Here is a 25,281-nt window from a genome sequence, read left to right as displayed (position 1 = left end):
CAAGAGTCACTTCCAAGCCTTGCAAGATCTTTTTGGCAACCTGAATATATTGTCAGAGAAGCTTTTGGGACCCCATATTTTTCAGTAAGCTTCCATTTGGTGGACATATTTTAATTGAATAGATTGTTTAAACCTGCCTGCTACAAAAATGATCCCCACTCTAACAGATCTGCAGGTCTGGTCCTGGTATATTAGTAGACTTTCCTTCCCATTTACTAACCGGGAGGCAAAAATGTCTTTGCATTTGTCAAATGCTATTGAAGCAGCCCTGTGGAGGGATCTGCATGGGCTTTGGGATCTGACAGGCTGAGATGTGAACTACTCCACCATTAGAATAATCTAAATAAGCTACTTAACCTCTCAGAGTTTCCTTACCTGTGTAATTGGAAAAACTGCACTTTCTTATACTGTTGTTTGGAGGATTAGGAATAATCTATGCACAGTATTAGGCACATAGTAAGCTCTAAGAAAATAGCAGCTCTTGATTCTGCTTGTTTGTTTTTTGCATTTTGTTTGTCTCGTTTTTGTGGTGGCCCTGGCCTCCAGGGTGAGGGCCAGGGATGCTGCCCAACATCCTACAATGCACAGATTAGCCCTCCTTCCCTCCCCCAACAAAGAATGATCCAACCCAAATGGAAATAACACTCAGGTTAAAAAACCCTGGCCCACACAATAATCATAATAATTCTAGAGGCAGGGAAACCATAGCAACAGTCAGAATATTCATCACAAATTTCAAACTATCTATGAAGGGAATGAAGGACAGTCATAGAAAAAAGCATAAAATAAGTACAAATAACTATTGAACAGGCTGCCTAAGTAGGTAGGTGTGGGTGGGTGTGTTTGTGATTTATTTTGAGTTTGTCTTTATTTTTTTCTCAACAGTACACCCATTCTTGCTTCAGATACATATATAGATAGATATAGTGTGATGAAGTCGATGTTCTGTACCACCAATCTGGAATAAGTGGTAACTTAAGCTGTACAAAGGGAGCTTTCAGTAATGTTCTTACTCTTCAAGACCATGAATTAGGAACCTTGGTATGAGTATGAATACATCTAAAACCTAATCATACTAGACACTTAGTATACTTCATGTGCTTAGTTGCTTCAGTCAGGCCTGACTCTTCATGACCCCATGGATGGTAGCCTGCCAGGCTCCTCTGTCCATAGAATTCTCCAGGCAGGAATACTGGAGTGGGTAGCCATTCCCTTTTCCAGGGAATCTTCCCAAGCCAGGGATCAAACTTGGATCTCCTGCATTGCAGGCAGATTTCTTTACCAGCTGAGCCACCAGGGAAGCAGTATACCTCATACCTTGGTGTACAAGAAGGGTTAAAAGGTTTAAATAAAAAAGATCTACTGTGTTTAATATATAAAATTTTTATTAAAAATGAAAGGCAATTTATGATATAATCCAAACAGGATTAGGACTAAAGTTAACTTTGTTTTGGAGGCTATACCATGCAAACTAACAAGATAAACCACTTTAGAGTTTTATGGACTTTTTGTACTTTTGAAATAGTACAAAACATTGAAAGCAACTAGGGACATTGAAAGCAACTAAACTGCTAACTTATTCAAGCTGGCCCTCTCACATCAATGACTTTTGTTAGTGTCCTGTAAGTTTTAATGTAAAAAACCTCATTTATATTTTTAAAAAATCTTCACTACTAATTCAGAAAGTCTTATTCCCTTTTGAAGTCAAGTTAGTAAGACGATATAACTCTATTATATTTGGCTTCTCACCTGAGGAATGATATTTTCAAACCACTGCAAAAAGCAAAAAAGCCAACCCAGGGAATGTTTAGAGTAGAAGGAGGTAAAACAATGGGGATAAGGAATTAAGGTCTAGCAGTAATCAGTACTCTATGCTCTCCCCAAATTTCTTAAACAGTGTATATATTACTGTTCTCTTGGGATATAGAAAATGCCAGAAGATGTATTTAATATATCAAAGGTAATAATTTATTTTTATACTATTTAATTAATTTATTTGAAATAGGATTTTTGAAAATCATTTATAGAAGTAAATGTCTAATTCCTGTAGACGGAAAAGTTGGAGATCATTCAAACTATTGAGAATATGAATTCTCTGCTTAATTTTTTAAAATATATAAAATATATACAGTGTGTTTGGTATTACCACACTGTATCTGTCCCAGGAAAAAGACAGAATCTGACCCTCAGGCCACAGGCTTACAATGAATGTCAATTGGCAGAAAGGAAAATCTCATTTGATTTTGGAAGAAAATTTGTTTTTTATTCATGTCACAACTTAAGATTTCATATCTTTTATCATTGATGTTTTTAGCTTTTCTAATACTTTGTTTTTATTTATTTTTATCAATGCTTGGCATTATCTGCAGTTTTAAAAACTTTCCAGCCATTAACTCATTAAATATTTGTTCTCTATCATTTATCACATTCAATCTTCTCAAACTGCTCTTAAATTTACATTGAGTCAACTTAACCTATCTTTGTTTCTATGGCTTTTTTTTTTAAATTTTATTTTATTTTTAAACTTTACATAATTGTATTAGTTTTGCCAAACATCAAAATGAATCCACCACAGGTATACATGTGTTCCCCATCCTGAACCCTCCTCCCTCCTCCCTCCCCATACCATCCCTCTGGGTCGTCCCAGTGCACTAGCCCCAAGCATCCAGTATCGTGCATCGAACCTGGACTGGCAACTCGTTTCTTACATGATATTTTACATGTTACAATGTCATTCTCCCAAATCTTCCCACCCTCTCCCTCTCCCACAGAGTCCATAAGACTGTTCTATACATCAGTGTCTCTTTTGCTGTCTCGTACACAGGGTTATTGTTACCATCTTTCTAAATTCCATATATATGCGTTAGAATACTGTATTTATGTTTTTCCTTCTGGCTTACTTCACTCTGTATAATAGGCTCCAGTTTCATCCACCTCATTAGAACTGATTCAAATGTATTCTTTTTAATGGCTGAGTAATACTCCATTGTGTATATGTACCACAGCTTTCTTATCCATTCATCTGCTGATGGACATCTAGGTTGCTTCCATGTCTTGGCTATTATAAACAGTGCTGCGATGAACATTGGGGTACACGTGTCTCTTTCCCTTCTGGTTTCCTCAGTGTGTATGCCCAGCAGTGGGGTTGCTGGATCATAAGGCAGTTCTATTTCCAGTTTTTTAAGGAATCTCCACACTGTTCTCCATAGTGGCTGTACTAGTTTGCATTCCCACCAACAGTGTAAGAGGGTTCCCTTTTCTCCACACCCTCTCCAGCATTTATTATTTGTAGACTTTTGGATCGCAGCCATTCTGACTGGTGTGAAATGGTACCTCATAGTGGTTTTGATTTGCATTTCTCTGATAATGAGTGATGTTGAGCATCTTTTCATGTGTTTGTTAGCCATCTGTATGTCTTTTTTGGAGAAATGTCTATTTAGTTCTTTGGCCCATTTTTTGATTGGGTCGTTTATTTTTCTGGAGTTGAGCTGTAGGAGTTGCTTGTATATTTTTGAGATTAGTTGTTTGTCGGTTGCTTCATTTGCTATTATTTTCTCCCATTCTGAAGGCTGTCTTTTCACCTTGCTAATAGTTTCCTTTGATGTGCAGAAGCTTTTAAGATTTTGGAGATAATGTATTAAAGAAAAAAATAACACCATAGGCAAGTCTGTAGTTGAGAAATCAGGTTTGAAGACACTCAAATCTGTTTTGTATTTAGTTTCATGGGAACAGAGGGGATTTAGGCTGAACATAAAAAGAATCCTGAGTTGAAGAACATGATAGTTTAGTCTTTCTTACTCAGTCACAGAATTTGGTGTGTCTGCATTCATAGAAACCAGAATCAGTGGTTCTTATAAAGTCACAGCATGGCCTCAGCAAAGGTTGAGGAGGAATGACGGAAATCTACAAGGCTGTAAAGAATGTTATTGACACAGTAAACAAGAAAATCCTTGAAAGAGGTGAGTGAATACCAAATGGAAGGCCTTATTTTAAACAGCAGGCTACATATTTAAGGATCTCATCAACCCAGTAAAAATAGAAATGTTATATAATTTCTTTTTCATGGTGGTGAACTCATGGTTTATAGATACATAATTAATTTTAGGGAAAACTGAGATAAATGGGGGATTATCTTCCAAGTTGAGGTGAGGAAAGACAAGCATTTCCACTCTGTTGGAGGCAAATAGGCAAAGAGCCTAGGTTTGGGCAGATGGAGATTGACGCCTATGTCTGTCCCCTCAACATGTATTAACTGTTTCCCTACCATGTGCCAAGCTACATGTACTACAAAGGCAATAACACAACCTCTGCCTCAAGCAAGTCACAGGCTAGTGGGAGACTAGACAAGTAAACCAATAACTAGAATCATGGACATGTTCCCTGCTACAAATATTTCCTTGAGGTCTTGATGAGATCCTGTGTCCTATTTCCATCTTGTATTCACCCAACCCAGAGTATAACAGCTACTCGCATTGAAAATATCTTTTTTCAGGAAAAGCTGAGGTTTAGATAAATCTTTGTAGCTGTGAAAAAGCCTGAAATCCTGTAGTTCTAACTCTTTGAGGAGGCTGTACCAGAACCGCACAACACTGCTGTCACTGCCACTGACCTCAAACCCGGGCCAGTGGAGATGGATCTCAAAGATGAGCTGTCCAATTTGCTCGAGGACATCTTCCAGAATAAGATTTTCCAAAACTTTCCATTCTGCGCTTTCCAGATCTGCTTTGAGAACATCAATCTGTAACAAAATGATGAAATGAGATTAGCAGAGTCAGTAAACATTGTTAAAAATACCATTGCTATCAGGAGCATCACTATATAGCTGCTTCCCAAAAGAGCAGAAATTTTCAAATTTTAGAGTTAGAAGTCTTTTTCAAATGGCCACTTATGACATGATTCTCTAACCTCACTCCACACACAAATAATGAAATAGCAGCCAGAAATCATGATGGACCCTTTTACTCTCTGCCCAGTGGGCATGGATGTCCAAGAAGGAAATGCTGGAGCATGTATATCTCCATGTCCACAGTTTCTCCCCAGCAACCAATATGCTGCTTAGGGGAACTCAGTCCTGGCAGAATGGTGGCCTGTAGAGAAGGACTGGCAGAGGGCCACTGCCTATAGAAACCACCTCAAAAACCTTGACAACCCCTTTTCCCCCACCAATTTCATCAGGATTGAAAGCTAGGGGAAGAGTTCTCAGCTCTCTGAATACTCGACTTGGAAAAAAAAAAGTATTAACAGTATTCCGTGACTTTTTAAAAAAGTATATGTCAGTATAGCATTCTAAGAAAAAATTAATAAAACCATTCCCTGTTCATTTAATGAACACAAGTTCACATTCCAGGTGAGATGGAATACAGGATGAAAAGTAAAATGGGAGAGAGTTTGCCATTAAGTTATGAGAAGGATCTCCTTTCTGCTGGCTTTGCACAAAATCCATTAGAATAACAGAATACCAGACACCTCCAGAAAGCAATGAAAGCTAATTACTTACCAAATGCTTCTATATCCTGGCACTATGCTAAGTGCTTCACCTTGCAATATTCATTTACTCCTCTCAACAATTCTGCAAGGGTGCATCCCTATTTAAAGCTGAGGAAATCAGGCTCAGAGAGTAACCCATCCTTGGTCACACAATTGAAGAGACAGTGGTGAAACATGAATTGAGTCTGTTTACATGGCCCATGTTCTTAATCATGACATGATATTGAATTCCCATAAACCACAAAAGGAAAAATGGTAAATCAGAGTTCCTAAAAGGCTTTTGGTTTGGAAAATAAGGTGCTATTGGTGAGGGAATAAGGGTCTCTGAGTCCAAGTATTGTTACCAGCATCACCGTTTTACATTGGACAGCAGAGCATTTTCCAGCTTAAAGAATCACTTTCCCAAATACATTATCTCAGCAAAACAGCCCTCTAGGTAGGCAAGGATTTGGTAAAAAGGACTTTCCTGCTGCCAAGAAATGGGGGAAGGGGGAGTAAAGGGGATAATTTGATCACACAGAAGAAGGCTGGCACATTCAGACACAAACCGGAATAATTAAGATGGAAGGAATCACTGCAACAGAACAAAGCCTATAGTTCCAAGAGGTGACAACAAAACCCCAAACAGCTCTTCAGGAAGCTGCCAACTGAAGTTACCAAAGTTCTGCCTTGAAAGTGACTTTTCAGAAGAATAGACAAGAACCAAGACCAATCCTACCCCAGCCTCTCCTTTCTCTCAGGGCATGTCTATTTAACAAGTTTCTCATTTGCAGCTGAGACATGAGGCTGCCAGTGGTAAAATTCCTTATGTGATTTCAGAGTTGACTGGAGAAGTTAACATGGAGTTTAGATACAATTGCTCTAAGAAAATGATCTTTGCCCTGCATCCTGAGACCCGTCAGGAAAGGCTTTCACTCTCTTGCCTTGAACAGTACCTCCTGGTCCACCAGGGAAACAGTGACGGTAACAACCCCAAGACTATCAAGAGGCCTTGGAAAAGGCTGCTGCTGCGCTGCTGCTAAGTCGCTTCAGTCGTGTCCGACTCTGTGTGACCCCATAGACAGCAACCCACCAGGCTCCCCTGTCCCTGGGATTCTCCAGGCAAGAACACTGGAGTGGGTTGCCTAGATATCCATAAACCAGCTTTTTTTCTTAAATTCAATGGTTCTAAAATCAAAGAGAAAAAGTTTAAAAAAAGACAAAAACAATCTTCTTTTCTAAAAGGAACTGACCTTTTAGAAAAGGTTCCATGTGAACATACACAAGGCTGGAATAATTCTCATGACTTGGATACAACAGAGCTAATTCATTCTTTTGTCATTTCTGCTGCCCTGGTGCATCCCTTGGCTTTGTTTAATCTTTGAAGTTTTAAGCAGAATATTCCTGAATTAGGATAAGTAAGCTGCTGAAAGAAACATTAAATCAAAACTTCACAAAATTTTCTAATTTATACAGAAAATATCCAAAACTCAAAGCCAATATTTGTTGTGTCAATTCACACAGTGAAGAATTTCTTAGGTTTCTTTATAGATTCATTTCTCACCATGACTTTCTCTGAGTTTGAATATATTGAATGTGATCTATAAAAATTAAAGTATTAAAGGGGCAGGATAAAGTTAATCAGCCTAAAATTGACCTAAAAACTATACTGATGAATTATAGGGGAATATGCCTAACATATTCTTTCCAAACATATTTTTTAAATAAGCCACCAACATACCTAACATATTCTTTCCAAACATATTTTTTAAATAAGCTATTAATCAAAAGTTATAAGCAACTGGGAAAAAATAATTAGGTTAAGTCATAGTAAATGCATGCTTTCTTTAGAAATTCAATTTTCATTTACAAAAAGTATTTCAAATGTGACCACACTCCCCACCCTCTTCTTAATCCAGTGATAGAATTCTCCATTTCTATCAGAATGATTGGAGAAGGCAATGGCACCCCACTCCAGTACTCTCCTGGAAAATCCCATGGACGGAGGAGCCTGGTGGGCTGCAGTCCATGGGTTCGCTAAGAGTCAGACACGACTGAGCGACTTCACTTTCACTTTTCACTTTTCATGCATTGGAGAAGGAAATGGCAACCCACTCCAGTATTCTTGCCTGGAGAATCCCAGGGACAGGGGAGCCTGGTGAGCTGCTGTCTATGGGGTCACACAGAGTCGGACATGACTGAAGTGACTTAGCAGCAGCATCAGAATGATATAAGTTGATCTCGACCATGCAGCCCAGGGAGAACACAGTACTGAGGAGGCCACAGCTCTTTCCTATCTTCCAGCCTCGGAGCGCAGATAGCCAAAAAGCCATGAATAAAACATGGTCTTCTCTTCCAGGGTGCTTTTTCTATTTCTTGCCTTTTAGAATGTTCTATTACCACAACAATTTTGCAAGTGTAATTTCCATTATTACTGCATAATGCACCCAATATTATTGTTATTATAAGGTGCTAAACATCTCTGAATAAGATATGCCACTTTTAACATTTTAATATCAGCTTTCAACAATTATGGCACTAAAAATCATGCAAATTATTATATCAGAATAATCAAGTGCCAATCCTAATACAGTTAGGTTAAATCAGGTTTCTTGAAAAAAACAACTAAATGTTAGCTCTCTGTAAACTCTGGAATAACCAGACATATTCTCAAAGAAAGTAGATGAAGCAGCCTACTTAGCATAACTTCAGAGGTCCCATCAAAGTTACCTCCTTTCCTTTGTGCCTGAAATATATAATAAATCACCTTTAATAGAATTTCTTGAGGAAATGAGAATTTTAATTTTAACTGGATTAAGATGTGAGGCTATCTGACAGCTCCCTCTTCATGGGTACAAGTTTATCCTGTGTTCATCCACCCAGAACTGCAAAGATGAGAGGAAAGGGGGGTTGGTGGTAAAGTTTATTGGCACAACTATTAGCTTGCTAGATCTGCTATAACAAAGTGCCACAGATTGTGTGACTTCAACAACAGAAATTTACTGTCTCAGAGTTCTGTAGACTAGACGTCCAAAATCAAAGTGGCCAACAGTGTTGGTTCCTCTGAGAGCTATAGAGGATGCTTTGTTTCATGTCCCTCTCATAGCTTCTGGTGGTTTGCTGGAAATCTTTGGCATTCCTTGGCCTCTGCATGGCTCTGATCTGTCTTCATCTTACACAATGTTATTCCTGTTTCTATAGTCCAAATTTCCCCTTTATAAGGACACCAGTCATACTGGATTAGGGACCCATCCTACACCATTATGACTTCACTTAAACTAATTATCGTCTGTCTTGACCCTGACCCTATTTCCAGTTAAGATCCCATTCTGAGGAGCTAGGAGTTTCGACCTCAGCATATGTATGTGGCTGTGCGGGGGGGAGTGGGGGGGATTGCTACTGCTATAGAGCTTTGGCAAGGTAGTATGTGTTCAGGAGCCCATTTCCCGGGGCCAGTGCCTAGGGAAAGTGTCTTGTACCACAGATCTAAGCGCCAGCAGCTATCTGAGGGAACTGTGGGTGTTATCCTGTCCGTCCCTACCCCAGCCAACACTGAAAGTTCCAGTCTTGCTAAGTGTCAAACCTAAAGCAGATCAGTAAGCCTCCAAAGCCAATTAAAACCACCATCATAAAACCCCTATGCTTCAATCCCCGGGTCTTTCTCAGCCACACAATGAGGCCTAGCAGGTGCAGCTTGTCTTTGATGCCTTCCTGTTCCCTAACTCATTCCTTTCCCTCCTCTAGAACTCCTTCAAGTAGTCAGCTTCCTCATGCCTACACTCCCCACCTGAGTCTTTTCCCCTTCAAGAGGGCCCTCCAGCAGGGTAGGCGGATTTTGTTACATGCCTGCAGACTAGCGAGAGGGCAAAAGTGGAAGCTGCAACATCTTTAAAGGCCTGGGTTTGGAAATCACCAGCGTCATTTCTGCTGCATTCTATTGGCCAAAGCAAACCACAAGGCTAGCTCAGATTCAAGGGGAGATGAAACAGATGCCCCTTTTGAGAGGAGGAGTGGCATACATAGAAAGAGTGAGATGGTCGTTGTTCATGGCCATGTCTGCATATACTTGACTTCAATCTTTGAAAAAAATATTATTTTATATACAAATCCATGAGTGAACTACAGTATTACCATAGACATGAGCCTTAACTGGACACAAGCAATACTCCAGGAAAACTGAATAATAAAGCATTTAGTCATCAGAATATTATTAAGGAAAGGACATTAGGGAATTCCCTGGCAATCCAATGGTTAGGACTCCATGCTTTCACTGCCAAAGGCTGAGTTCAATCCCTGATTCAGGAATTAGGATCCTCCAAGCCACTCAGTGTGGCCCCTCCTCCCCCCAAAAAAGGCAGGTTAATTAAAACATGGCATTTTCTATTAGATCTGGCTTTCTTTGGAAGCTGACAGAGAATCTGGGATATCCAATGAATTAAGGATGACTAATAAAGAAAATTCTGAAAAGAACAAGTATATGTATAAGTCCTAGATATTATGTCAGTCTACTAGGGCTACTATAACAAAATACCACGAACTGAGTGGCTTAACATCAAAAATTTGTCTTCTCACAGTTCTGAAGGCTGAAAGTCCAGCATCAAAGTGTAAACAGATTTGATTTCTCCGGAAGCCTCTCCCCGTGGCTTGCTGATGGCTGCTTCCTCACTGTCCTCACATGGACAATGAGGGCATTGTCCTCTCCTCTGTATCAGGAGCACTCCTGCTATCTCTTCCTCTTCTTACAAGAACAGCAGCCCACTCTAACAACTTCAACTAACCTTAATTACCTCCTTAAAGGCTCTGTCACCAAACACAGTCATATTGAGGGTGAATTTTGGTGGGGAAACAATTCAGTCCATAACAGATATAAAACAGGTACTTTTGCTGTACACTATCTAGAAGCAACCAGTATCTCTTCAGAAAGAGTTTTAAAATCCATCCCTGTTATTGCTGATGCAGGCCAGCTGCTGGAGAAGATCAGCAGTTCCTCCTCCTCCATTGTTGTTGTTCAATCACTCAGTCGTGTCTGACCCTTTATGACCCCATGGACTACAGCATGCGAGGCTTCCCTGACCTTCACCATCTCCCAGAGCTTGCTCAGACTTGTCTATTGAGTCGGTGATGCCATTCAACCATTTCATCCTCTGTCATCCCCTTCTCCTCCTGCCCTCAATCTTTCCCAGCATCAGGGTCTTTTCCAATGAATCAGTTCTTCACATCAGGTGGCCAAAGTATTGGAGCTTCAGCTTCAGCATCAGTCCTTCCAATGAATATTCAGGACTGATTTCCTTTAGGATGGACTGGTTCATTCTCCTTACAGTCCAAGGGACTGTCAAGAGTCTTCTTCAGCACCAGAGTTCGAAAGTATCCGTTCTTCAGTGTTCAGCCTCCTTTATGGTCCAACTCTCACATCCATACATGACTACTGGAAAAACCATAGCTTTGACTATATGGACCTTTGTTGGCAAAGTGATGTCTCTGCTTTTTAATACACTGTCTAGGTTTGTCTTCCTCCATAACTAACTGCTAACTCCAGTGCTGGGTGGTAAAAATGTGAGCCACCTCACATTAATTGAAGGCAATTAAAATCTGTGGCAGATTTTATTTTGCAAAGATGGTCTCACCATTAAATCCCATCTCACATGCTTTTCTACAATATGGCCTTGACCTTCCTCCCACCAACAGATGAAGTTGATGTTCCCTCCCCAAAGATGGCTTCTTGGGGTGGGCAACCTGCATAGTCACACCAGGCCCCACACTTAGAAGGGCTCAACATTTGGTTTCATGCTCTACTCTTGCTGACTTGAATTTCTTAATATGTTTTGAACAAGTGACCCTACACTTTCACTTTGTACTCAGCTCCACAATTATGCATCCTGTTCTGTGATCCTGCCCTTGAATATTGATGGACTCATGACCAGTGACTACTAAAGTATGGTAGAAGTGACTCCAGGTGATGATACCCAAGCACAGGCTTTGTTCACTGATACTCTCTCTCTTAAAAACTTCAGCCACAAGGCAGTGTCCAAGTGCCCTGAGGCCATCATGCTATGAGTCCAAACTAGCCCAAACTAGCCCTTGCAGAGAGACCACACAAAAGAAACTCTGAATCAATTTGCAGAGAGTGATGCCTGACCGACCCCAGTTGCTCCAACCACCATCCAACTGCAACCTGACAAGAGACCCTGAGCCAGAACCACCCAAAAAAGCCCTCCCCAAACACTGACCCCCAGAAACTGGGAGAGATCAATGATCAATTACTGTTGTTTTAAAAAACTTAAGTTTTGCGGGTGACTCATAATGTAGCAGGAGATAACTAGAACAGAGACCAAGTGCCATTTATGCAAACCTTCTTTTGAAATGTTAAAAGTTAATTGCATAGTGTCAAATACTATATATTCCAAAGCTGTGACTTCTAGATTTTAATGTATATTTAACCAAAAATATTTTCTTATAAAACAACAACAACTACAACAGTACGGGACTTCCCTAGTGGTACAGTGGATAGGAATCCACTTGCCAATGCAGGGGACGCGGGTTTGATCCCTGGTCTGGGAAGATCCCTTGGAGAAGGGAATGGCCATCCACTCCAGTATTCTTGCCTGGAGAACTTCATGGACAGAGGAGCCTGGTGAGTGAGATACAGTCCATGGGGTTGCAAACAGTTGGACACTACTGAGCAACTAAGACTTTCACGTTTTCACCAGAAGATCCCACATGCCCTGGAGCAACTAAAGCCCATGCAGCACAACTACTGAACCTGCGCTCTAGAGCCCTCAAGCTGCATCTCCTGACGCCCGTGCGCCTGGAGCCTGTGCTCCACAAGAGAAGCCACTGCAGTGAGAAGCCAGTGCACCACAAGGAAGAGTAGCCCCCACTCAGTGCAACTGGAGAAAGCCTGAGCACATCAGTGAAGACCAGCACAACCAAAACTAAATAAACCTTAAAAAAGGTACAAAGTCATTATATAAAAATTAAAGCTAAAGATAAGCAAAAAGAAAAGGAATTAAAATACCTGTGATCTAGAGTTTAAAAACACCTGGTATATTTCTTGCAAGACATTTTTCTTTGCCTTCAACACACACGCACACACACACACACACACAAAACACACAGTTTACAGCCTACATGGGAATAATTCAGATACACATGCTGTTTATAAAATTAGAATTATACTGTTTTAAATTTGCTTTTTAATGTAACAGACCATGAATATTTTTTCAGGCCAACACATTTTCAACTAAAATGTTCTCTCAAACAGTGTCCCTGGGAGCTTTCATAAGAATGTGATGCAGGTGAGTGAGGCCCCTGCAGTACTGAGGCAGATGCGGGGGAGGAACAGACCCTCCACCTTGGTTCAACAGGAGCAGCTCCCCTTTTCTCTCTTTTATATGCTTAGAATCCTTTGCAAATTTGTGCTTGATAAAGAGATTTCCTGTTAAGAAAAAAAATTTTTTTGGAAGCCTCCGTCTATAACTTGTGTTTTTAACAACTTTTTCCTGTGGTCATGTATGGATGTGAGAGTTGGACTGTGAAGAAGGCTGAGGGCCAAAGAATTGATGCTTTTGAACTGTGGTGTTGGAGAAGACTCTTGAGAGTCCCTTGGACTGCAAGGAGATCCAGCCAGTCCATTCTGAAGGAGATCAGCCCTGGGATTTTTTTGGAAGGAATGATGCTAAAGCTGAAACTCCAGTACTTTGGCCACCTCATGCAAAGAGTTGACTCATTGGAAAAGACTCTGATGCTGGGAGGGATTGGCGGCAGGAGGAGAAGGGGATGACAGAGGATGAGATGGCTGGATGGCATCACTGACTCGATGGACATGAGTCTCAGTGAACTCCGGGAGTTGGTGATGGACAGGGAGGCCTGGCGTGCTGCGATTCATGGGGTCGCAAAGAGTCGGACACGACCGAGCAACTGATCTGATCTGATCTGATATTGGTTTAATTTACTTAATCAAATCCCCCTTCTAATGGTCATTTAGGTTCTTTCCAATTGGATGATGTTGTCAACTGAGGTGTTCAATAAACTTGCAGCTAAATATTTAAGCCTGTTCAATTCTTTCCCTAGAATATGAATACTTCCAGAAGAGAACTGGCAGGTTCAAAACATAGACACAGTTTACACTCTTAATAATTTTACTAACCAGTAGCCCCTTCCTGTCACTGCTCTCGAGAAACTGAGGACAAACCAGATTGTGCTAAGACTGGGAATCTGTGCAGACAGACACACCACAAAAATCCCCTCCACTGTTATTAGTTAGGCCATCACTGGCTTGTTTATATTACCCTAAAGCCACATGATACTCTGGAGCATTCCTAAACAAACCTATGTTTTTATGTCCCGGTGATTCACTAGAGTAGACAAAAAACTGCATGCCATTTAAAGAAGAGAAAAACAAGCAAATCAATTTTAACTAAGTATATGTTAAACTGTCTTTATATAAAATTTATTTAAAACATTTTAATGAAAACGCTTTATCTATTGTGCTGCGTGTGTGCATGCTAAGTCACTTCAGTCGTGTCCGACTCTTTGCAACCCTATGGACTGTAGCCCACCAGGCTCCTCTGTCCATGGGGATTCTCTAGGCAAGAATACTCGAGTGGGTTGCCCTCCTCCAGGGGTTCTTCCCAACCCAAAGATTGAACCTGGGTCTCCTGCATGGTTCTTTCCCACTAGTGCCACCTGGGAAGCTCCCTATTGTTCCATATTAAACCTTTAAAAGGAGATAGATTCTCTTTTCCACCCATAAAATGTGCGTTAAAGCTTCAAACTGGTTATTTATTGTTGTTCAGTCGTTCAGTCATGTCTGACTCTGTGACCCCATGGACTGCAGCATTCCAGGCTTCCCTGTCCTTCACTATCTTCCAGAGTTTGCTCAGACTCATGTTCATTAAGTCAACGATGTCACCAAACCACCCAACTAACCTCATCCTCTGTCACCCGCTTCTCCTCCTGCCCTCAATCTTTCCCAGCATCAGAGTCTTTTCCAATGAGTCAGCTCTTTACATCATGTGGCCAAAGTATTAGAGCTTCAGCTTCAGTAGCAGTCCTTCCTATGAATATCAGGGTTGATTTCCTTTAGGACTGACTGGTTTGATCTCCAGGGACTCTCAAGAGTCTTCTCCAGCACCAAAATTTGAAAGCATCAATTTTTCAGTGTTCAGCCTTCTTTATGGTCCAACTCTCACATTCATACATGACTACCGGAAAAACCATAGCTTTGACTATACGGACTTTTGTCAGCAAAGTGATGTCTCTGCTTTTTAAGACACTGTCTAGGTTTGTCATAGCTTTTCTTTCAAGGAGCAAGTGTCTTACCATCCTTTATAATCGCCATCCTAATTAATCATTATATTAATCAAAATCTCTGGCTAAAAGCCAAAACTACATAACACCAATAAAATGTCAATATTAACCACACAGCTTATCAATCAACTAACACAGAACAAGGGACTTCTTTCATTTGTGCCACAATTGACCTACAAACACAGCTGCTTGCTTTTAACATGGGCAGTCTGGTTTTGAAGCCAGAATCATATACTATGTATATGGCATTTACAGATATATCTCACAGTTTGTAAAAGACAGATTCCTGAAAAAGAGTGTGGAAATTGAGTTTTGGAATTAGGCTCTATTTTTTAAATTATTATTTATTTAACTGTGGTGTTGGAGAAGACTCTTGAGAGTCCCTTGGACTGGAAGGAGATCCAACCAGTCCATTCTGAAGGAGATCAGCCCTGGGATTTCTTTGGAAGGAATGGTGCTAAAGCTGAAACTCCAGTACTTTGGCCACCTCATGCAAAGAGTTGACTCATTGGAAAAGACTCTGATGCTGGGAGGGATTGGGGGCAGGAGGAGAAGGGGACGCCAGAGGATGAGATGGCTGGATGGCATCACTGACTCGATGGATGTGAGTCTCAGTGAACTCTGGGAGTTGGTGATGGACAGGGAGGCCTGGCGTGCTGCGATTCATGGGGTCACAAAGAGTCAGACACGACTGAGTGACTGATCTGATCTGATTTAACTACTCACTGAGTTATTCACAAATTTTAATATTTTAAATTAAAATTAAAATTCACAAATTTTAATATTTTAATATTAATCTATCAGCAATTACCTACCACCCTAAAAATAAATGCTATATTCATTCTCCATACTCACTGTGGTTTAGGTCAATATTCAATCATAATTTTAAAATTATTTTATCAATACAACCTCTTTTAGTTTAATTATGAAAAGTTATTTAATGATTAAAGCAAGGCACATTCAGGCTTTTAAATAGCATCTTCTTAAAGCAAGATATATCTCTGCACCTACAAAATTAAAACCTGAATGAACACATTAGAAAGAGGATCATGTTTTGTAAAAAAAACAGAAGAAATTAATCCATCTTAAATGAACAAGAGGATTAAAAACGTCTTTAAGAGCCTTAGAATTTAAACACACTAAATCAGGCCCCATTATCACCATTCGTTGGAAAAAATGTAACATTACAGAATATCTGCTACCACTAAGAAATGGGAGATAAGACTTGCCCTGCATAGTACAGGAAATATGAAGGGTCACTCTAAGCTAATGTAGGACCAATTCTGAACTAATAATAAAAGAAAATAATTTTATGTAGTAACCAGCTCACAGAAGTGACCTCTACAAGGAGCAACACTCTGTAAATGAATTTTAAAGGAATTTAGGGAAACATTTACAAACAAAGACTTATTTTGTCAAATATCTAGCCTATTCCAAAGGAGCTAACCTGAAGCTGCTGGGCGAGAAACTTCTGGACTGGGATAACATGTAGCAGCAGAAACGTAGGTCAGGGACAGAAATGGGCGAGCCAGTGACACATAAAGAAGTCAGCGGGGATTCATGTTGATGTTTGACAGAAAACAACAAAATTCTGTAAAGCAATTATCCATCAATAAAAAAAAAAAAGTCAGAGGTCTACTGGTGACATGCAACAGAAAGGAACCAAGAACAAATTTAGGCGGGATTGAAGTTGCAAAAAGGGACCTGGCCCAGAACAGAGTCAGATAGCAACAAGGAAAGCACCAGGCAACTGCTTGAATTTCCAAGATCATAAAAAGTTCTATTGGATAGTGCTGTTCAGAGTATCACATGCATCAGATACATCAAGTGAGCATCACATGAATCAGCTGAGGCCGGCGGTTGGGGCGGGAGCGGGGGGAGGTGTGAACGCACAGGTTCTGATTCAGTGGATCTGGAGTGGGGCCTGAGTGTTTGCATTTTCATCAGGACCCCAGCTGATAGTGATGTCACTGGTTGAAGGATGACACTTTGAGAACCATTAGACAATACTGAGAATCACTGGACTTAGCTGATGACATTGGTTGAGTTTTTATGGTTTTCAAAGGACTTGCCCTCAGCACAACTAAGATCATGGCATCTGGTCCCATCATTTCATGACAAATAGATGAAGAAACAATGGAAACAGTGAGAGACTTTATTTTCCTGGGCTCCAAAATCACGGCAGATGGTGACTGCAGCCATGAAATTAAAAGATGCTTGCTCCTTGGAAGAAAAGCTATGACAAATCTAGATATCATATTAAAAACCAGAGACATTACTTTGCCAACAAAGGTCCATCTAGTCAAAGCTATGGGTTTTCCAGTAGTCATGTATGGATGTGAGAGTTGGACTATAAAGAAAGCTGAGCACCAAAGAACTGATGCTTTTGAACTGTGGCATTGGAGAAGACTCTTGAAGATCTGTTGGACTGCAAGAAGATCCAACCAGTCAATCCTAAAGGAAATCAGTCCTGAATATTCATTGGAAGGACTGATGCTGAAGCTGAAGCTCCAATTCTTTGGATACCTGTTGTGAAGAGGTGACTCATTGGAAAAGACCCTGATGCTGGGAAAGACTGAAGGCAGGAGGTGAAGGGGACAACAGAGGATGAGACGGTTGGATGGCATCACCGACTCGATGGACATGAGTTTGAGTAATGGTGTTGGTGATGGTCAGGGAGGCCTGGCGTGCTGCAGTCCATGGGGTCGTGAAGAGTCGGACACGACTGAGCAGCTGAACTGAACTGACCTCATAAGCACATGCAGAAAGTATCTACACGCTGGTAATCTTTGGCCTGAGAAGGTATATGTTGTTTTCCCAACACCAGTTGTTTCCCCAACACCAGTTGTTTCCCTAATTAGCATACAGTTAGCTCAGGGATTCCTAAACATATCATCAAGGTGTTGGTGAGGCTTGTAACTCCTTGAAACTGTGTACAAAAAAATGTGTGTTTATGCCCATGAGCACTTTTCTATGAAAATTGAAGTTCCTGGGACCTTGCCTCTGAGGCCAGTTGCCTTATCCCATGGATCAGAGGAAAACAACAGGCTTTCTACTACAGGGCTTTCTTGAGATTAAAGGAGAAATGTACATAACTCACCATGCACAGCACCTAACACAGAGTATGTGCTCCTTTGGTGTTAGCTATTAATTTTACCAATTCTTAATGTAGTCCATAATCCCTTCACACCCCTCCCCTCAGTTAACATTATCATGTTTAATCTAACATTAAAATGTGCCTTGTCTGCACCGTAGCAGTTATGTTTGGGGAGATAACTCAGGGATAGAATTAAAGGTTTGTACAGGAAATATACAGAGATATTTCAAACATGATAGTTAAGAATCATCTCTATACAGCACATTGGCAGGTGAAATTGAAAATAGTTTCAACTACATTTCCATCTGACAATGGGCAAAATAGGTAGAATTCTTATGCCCTAGACTGAACACTAAGCTGCATGAAGCCATTAACTTATTTTTTATAATCTTTAGTTTGTATATTTTTAAAATACTTATTTATTTATTTGGCTGTACTGGGTCTTAGTTGCGGCATTTAGATCTTTGTTGCAACTTGTAGGATCTTTAGCTGTGGCATGCAAACTCTTAGTTGTAGCATATGCGATCTAGTTCCCTGACTAGAGCTCAAACCCAGGTCTCCTGTACTGGGAGCACAGAGTCTTAGTCACTGGACCACCAGGGAACTTATTTATTTTTGAACCCTTAGCTTCTAGTTCACTACCAGGCATTATCAAAAATAGATGATAGGTGGATGGCTGAAAAAATGAATACATAGAGAGGTGGATGAATAGGTGAATGGACAAACAGTTAAAGGGACCTCCGAGGATCCAGGTTCTGGAAGATTAGAGCTAGTAGCTATATGTGAACATTTGGTCCAACTTTCTCATTTTCTAGACAAGGAAAACTGAAGCCTAGTGATTTGTCCAAGATCACAAATTAATTCATCAGTGGCAGATATTCTACATCTCAAACATCACTCTCTGCTCTGAGTCTTAGATACACCTATACAATATACATACACACACACACACATCCCCATTAACATTCATCAAACATTAATACAGCTTTGAGACAAGTCTACAACTCTAAGCTTCATTTTCCTTGAGACTTAAGGACTAGTGAAGTGTTTTACTTAATGACTGCTACAATATTTGAGAACAAAGCATGATTCCTTTCTTCTCTCAAGATCTCTCTCTGCCAAGAATCACTCTGCACCAGAAGTACCCGGAATAGCACAATCTGGCGTTTTCTAAATTTGCTTCTGATCAATACCAGCTCACCACTAAGAACATTAATACAAATTCATATCCCATAAAATGCTTTCCTCTTAGTATAGAAAAATAGCAACATATACTATTGTTTAATTTAAAGGGAACTATAGCATGGCAGAGATATCACTTGCCCACATAACTATTCATTCTTCTTTCTCAATAACAAAACCGTCATTTCCAGTTGATCACATTGCTGCCCAGATAAAAGACTATATTTCTTCATCTCTCTTTTGGCTGTGTGTCTAAAATCTGACCAAAGAGATAAAAGTGAAAGTGTCATGTGGGAGTTCCAGTAAGTTCCCTTTAAGGAAAAGGCTGTACTTAGTGTTTCCTCTGTCCCTTTGCCTGGAGTATGTGATGGCTGGAGCTGCAGCAGCAATACTGGACCATGAGGAGAAGGATTACACCCTAAGAAGAAAGAAGAACTGGATGAAGTTTCGATACCTGAGGACTATGGAGTCTCTATACAAGACTTGTACTACCTACCTCTAGAATTCTCTTATGAGAGAGGAAGACAATTTTCCTACTGTTTAAACCAATATAATTTTTTTCACATGTAAATTAACCTAATTTTAAATATATTCAACCTATTATGGTATTCTTAGCTGTTGTTGCCCCTGTGGAAATTTTACTTAGAGATGAAGTCTTCTGTGAAGAAGTACTTAGTGGCAGTGAAACAGCCCAGCAACCCATGCCTGTTAGAAGTTAACTTATTCATCACTTACTGAGTTAGTAAGCAATTTTCTAATTCTGGAATTGCCACTCTTCCTGTAGATCCCCTACCTATTTCCTTCTTATTTCCTCCTCCTATACTCCAAAACCATGGCAATTCCTCTCCTTTCAGAATTCTCATGACCACTACACTGCACTCTCCCTTCCTCTCTCAACCCAGAAATTTACAATGCATTAACAAAACAGATCTGCAAAAATCACACCTGATCAGTTCCTTTAGCCTTAAAAAATCTAGGCTTGAGGAATCATGTTAATGAAGTTAGTACTCTTCTTTATCTATTCTATACATTTGAAAGTGTAGTATATGCATAAGAAGCCAGATACTGACTTATTTTGACCATTCAATGAATCCTACACATCTGTATGTTTTTACTGAAAGAACAGATGTTTTTCCTTGAAGAAGGAAAGCAAAATTTAGTCAGGCCTGAAGTAGAACAAGAAGATAAAGATTTGATGCTTTTGAACTGTGATGTTGGAGAAGACTCTTGAGAGTCTCTTGGACTGCAAGGAGATAAAACCAGTCCATCCTAAAGGAAATCAGTCCTGAATATTCATTGGAAGGACTGATACTGAAGCTGAAGCTCCAATATTTTGGCCACCTGATACGAAGAACTGACTCATTGAAAAAGACCCTGATGCTGGGAAAGACTGAAGGCAGGAGAAGGGAACAACAGAGGATGAGACAGTTGGATGGCATCACCGACTCAATGGACAGGAGTTTGAACAAACTTCAGGAGATGGTGAAGGACAGGGAAACCTCGCGTGCTGCAGTCCATGAGTTTACAAAGAGTCAGACATGACTGAGTGACTGAACAACAAGTGGAACAAGAAAATAAAGTATCTTTAGTCTTATAATGTTCCCATAATAACATTCACTTTAGGCAGTTTCAAGTTGAATGTGTCAAGTCTTTCATCTGCAAAACAAGTGTAACATAATTAGGGTATATCAGGTTTTGTGAAGCTTGAAGCTTGTTTTATTTGAAGACCATCTTTAAAAAAAGAATATGAAATTGCAAATACAGAATTAGGTAAAAATCACTTCTCCTTATAATCAAGATATATGTACAGTTTTCAACTCAAGTGAAAAGAGAGGATTAAGTGATAACAAACTATAAATACATGTATAGCTAAAAGCCAGAAAATAAAGGAAAAAATGAAAAGGTTTTTTAAAAACTTATAAGAAAAAAATTCAAGCAGTATCAGTTTTTAATTTCCTGCTAAATTTATGTAGCAATTACAATGAGGGGAGAAAAAAACTTTATACATAGAAATATCAGTGCCGACCATCACATATGGAAATTACCCCTAAAATACCCAAAGAAATCTGCTAGATATTCAGATACAGATTGCATCTGAAGCTTCATCTTAGGGAAAATGTTAAGACAACAATGTAGAAATAACCATTCATTGGTTCTCACTGGATATTATTTAAAAGCCCGTAACATTTGCCTTAGATGTGCCATCCCTCAAAACACAGATTTCTATCTTATATCTATTGGTAACAAAAAAAGTAATAGCCAACTTTAATTAAATACTAACTATGTGTCCACCCAAGCAGCATGCTAAGCACTTTTCATGCAATGCCCCCAACTCATCCCCAACACAAATGAAATAAGCATTTGATTATCTTCACGTTACAGATGGGAAAACTGAGATGTAGGTAGGCCACACAATTTGTAAGGGGTAAAGCTAAAACCAAATCCAAGCAGTTTCCATAGAAATTTGAGTTCCAAGACTCAGAGAAGTTAAACCCAAGGCACATAGCTAGTAAGTGGTGGAATCAGGAATCTAACTGGGTCTCTCATCAAAAAAAGGCTTTCGTAACACCATATTCTTATACCCTCACAATATTAAGGAAACCAAGCACTAAATATGATACTGTGGAGAGAGATTTACACTTCCCTTTGCAAAAAGACCTGGAGTAACAGGCAAATTTGGCCTTGGAGTACAAAATGAAGCAAGGCAAGGGCTAACAGAGTTTTCCCAAGACACTCTGTTATAGAGTCATATAGAGTCACTGGTCATAGCAAACACCCTCTTCCAACCACACAAGAGATGACTCTACACATGGACATCTTTAGATGATCAATACCAAAATCAGATTGATTATATTCTTGGCAGCCAAAGATGGAGAAACTCTATACAGTCAGCAAAAACAAGACCAGGAGCTGACTGTGGCTCAGATCATGAACTCCTTATTGCCAAATTCAGGCTTAAACTGAAGAAAGTAGGGAAAACCACTAGAACATTCAGGTATGACCTAAATCAAATCCCTTATGATTATACAGTGGAAGTGACAAACAGATTCAAGGGATTAGATCTGATAGACAGAGTGTCTGAAGAGCTATGGATGGAGGTTCATGACACTGTACATGAGGCAGTGATCAAGATCATCCCCAAGAAAAAGAAATGCAAAAAGACTAAATGGTTGTCTGAGGAGGTCTTACAAATAGCTGAGAAAAGAAGAGAAGCTTAAGGCAAAGGAGAAAAGGAAAGATATACCCATTTGAATTCAGAGTTCCAAAAAATAGCAAGGAGAGATAAGAAGGCTTTCCTCAGTGATCAGTGCAAAGAAATAGAGGAAAACAACAGAATGGGAAAGACTAGAGATCTCTTCAAGAAAATTAGAAACACCAAGGGAACATTTCATGCAAAGATGGGCTCAATAAAGGACAGAAATGGTATGGACCTAACAGAAGCTTAAGATATTAAGAAGAGGTGGCAAGAACACACAGAAGAACTATACAAAAAATATCTTAATGACCCAGATAACAACGATGGTGTGATCACTCACCTAGAGCCAGACATCCTGCAATGGGAAGTCAAGTAGGCCTTAGGAAGCATCACTATGAACAAAGCTAGTGGAGGTGATGCCATTCCAGCCGAGCTATTTCAAATCCTAAGAGATGATGCTCTGGAAGTGCTGCACTCAATATGCTAGCAAATTTGGAAAACTCAGCAGTGGCCACAGGACTGGAAAAGGTCAGTTTTCATCCCAATCCCAGAGAATGTTCAAACTACTGCACAGCTGCATTCATCTCACATGCTAGCAAAGTAATGCTCAAAATTCTCCAAGCCAGGCTTCAACAGTACTTGAACAGAGAACTTCCAGATGTACAAGCTGGATTTAGAAAAGGTAGAGGAACCAGAGATCAAATTGCCAACGTTCACTGGTTCATAGAAAAAGCAAGAAAATTCCAGAAAAACATCTACTTCAACTTCATTGACTATGCCAAAACCCTTGACTTGTCGATCACAACAAACTGGAAAATTGTTAAAGGGATGGGAATACCAGACCACCTTACCTGCCTCCTGAGAAATCTGTATTCAGGTCAAGAAGCAATAGTTAGGACTAGACATGGAACAACAGATTGGTTCTAAACAGGGAAAGCAGTACATCAAGGCTCCATATTGTCACTCTGTTTGTTTAGCTTATCTGCAGAGTACATCATGCAAAATGCCAGACCGGATGAAGCACAAGCTGGAATCAAGATTGCTGGGAGAAATATCAATAACCACAGATATCCAGATGACACCACCCTTATGGCAGAAAGCAAAGAACTAAAGAGCCTCTTGAAGAAAGTGAAAGAGGAGAGTGAAAACGTTGGCTTAAAATTCAACATTCAGAAAACTAAGATCATGGCATCTGGTCCCATCACTTCATGGCAAATAGATGGGGAAACAATGGAAACAGTGACAGACTTTATTTTCTTGGGCTCCAAAATCACTGCAGATGGTGACTCCAGCCATGAAATTAAAAGATGCTTGCTCCTTGGAAGAAAAGCTATGACCAACCTAGATAGCTTATTAAAAAGCAGAGACATTACTCTGCTAACATCCGTCTAGTCAAGGCTATGGTTCTTCCAGTAGTCATGTATGGATGTGAGAATTGGACCATAAAGAAAGCTGAGCTTTTGAAAGAATTGATGCTTTTGAACTATGGTGTTGGAGAAGACTCTTGAGAGTCCCTTGGACTGCAAGGAGATCTAACCATTCAATCCTAAAGGAAATCAGTCCTGAATATTCATTCGAAGGACTGATGCTGAAGTGAAGTTCCAATCCTTTGGACACCTGAATGGAAGAACTGACTCAATGGAAAAGACCCTGATGCTGAGAAAGAATGAAGGCAGGAGGAGAAGGGGATGACAGAGGATGAGATGGTCGGATGGCATCACAGACTTGATGGACTTGAGTTTGAGCAAGCTCTGGGAGTTGGTGAAGGACAAGGAAGCCTGGCATGCTGCAGTCCATGGGGTCACAAAGAGTCAGACACGACTGAGCGACTGAACTGAACTGAACTTGCAAAAATGACAGATAGGAGGAAACCACATATGGAGTGCTTATTAATCTAATACGTCTTTGTTGAGCTCCCAGCATGTGCATGGTCCCCCTGCTGCCATTCTTGGGGGTGAAGTGAAAGTGTTAGTTGCTCAGTCATGTCTGACTCTTTGCAACCCCATGAACTATAGCCCACCAGGCTCCTCTGTCCATGGAAATCTCCAGGAAAGAATACTGGAGTGGGTAGCTATTTCCTTCTCCAGGGGATCTTCCCAACCCAGGGATCAAACTCAAGTCTCCTACAGTGTAGGTGGATTCTTTACTGTCTGAGCCACCAAAGACAGCAATTAGGCCTGCCTTTAGCCAAAGCACCCACATTTTAGCAGTTTCAGCTTATTTTATCACTAGAACTAGTGCCCTCATCCCTTTGTTCCATGTATTTTTCTAGAATAGTAACAGTGTCATTATATTCATTTCATAACTTTTGCAAGACCAAAAGGCATAACTTAGGGCTAGGGCATTTTCTTTGCCACTTCATGTTTTATAATGTTCTATACAAATTAATATAAATACATAATAAGAAGAAAACCACCATTTGCATTTGTGGAGACTGAAACAACAGCCACTAGACTGCTGCTCCTGCTGAAGAGGGATTTCCTTCCATTAATTCTTCCCCTCCACACCAAAGAAGGGTTGTGAATTCCCTTTAATTCTTAATTTCAGGTTCAGGTCTGATCAAAAGGGCCAGGTCTACAGCCAATACCATGTCACATGTTAAATTGTCCAAAAAAAAAAAAATTTGAACCCTAATATGCCAAGAAACAAATATATGATATTCCATCTACCTCAAGCCTCTCCATTGTCTAGAGGACAATAATTTGGGATGCTGTTTGTTTGTGTTTATAAAAATAAGACATTCAATTGTTAAAAATTGGGGAAGTACAGAAAGATATAAAGAAGAAAAAATTGTTCAAAAACCCAGTCTGAGGTGGAATTAACTATACACTTTTTGGTTATATTTCTGAGAAAAGAATTGAGATCAAACAGTATATATAATTCTGAAATTTGTTTCTAATGGGGAGTTTTTGTTTTTGTTTTGCTTTAAAAGACCATCTGCTTGCTGGAAGATTTTTGATTACAGTTTCAATTTCCGTGCTTGTGATGGGTCTGTTAAGGTTTTCTATTTCTTCCTGGTCGAGTTTTGGAA

General features: G+C 40.0%; 1 protein-coding gene across 7 annotated transcripts in view; it reads right to left on the bottom strand.

Annotated features, from left to right (window-relative positions):
* METTL24 (methyltransferase like 24) overlaps positions 1-25,281 on the bottom strand; it is a 156,565-nt gene that overhangs the window by 26,817 nt on the left and 104,467 nt on the right. For 2 of the 7 annotated variants that reach the window (XM_015472819.3, XM_024996864.2), the window contains exon 5: positions 4,610-4,738. In XM_015472819.3, the coding sequence (XP_015328305.1) occupies positions 4,610-4,738 (129 nt within the window). Of the gene's footprint in view, positions 1-1,363; positions 4,739-25,281 lie in introns of those variants that run through there. The other 5 variants (XR_009495804.1, XR_001500981.3, XM_024996865.2 and 2 more) reach the window with 4 other exon arrangements.

The sequence above is a fragment of the Bos taurus genome, chromosome 9, assembly GCF_002263795.3.
Source record: "Bos taurus isolate L1 Dominette 01449 registration number 42190680 breed Hereford chromosome 9, ARS-UCD2.0, whole genome shotgun sequence".
In the NCBI taxonomy this organism is placed as follows: Eukaryota; Metazoa; Chordata; class Mammalia; order Artiodactyla; family Bovidae; genus Bos; species Bos taurus.
The sequence above is the reverse complement of the archived record's forward strand: the minus strand, read 5'-3'. Positions and strand labels throughout refer to the sequence as shown.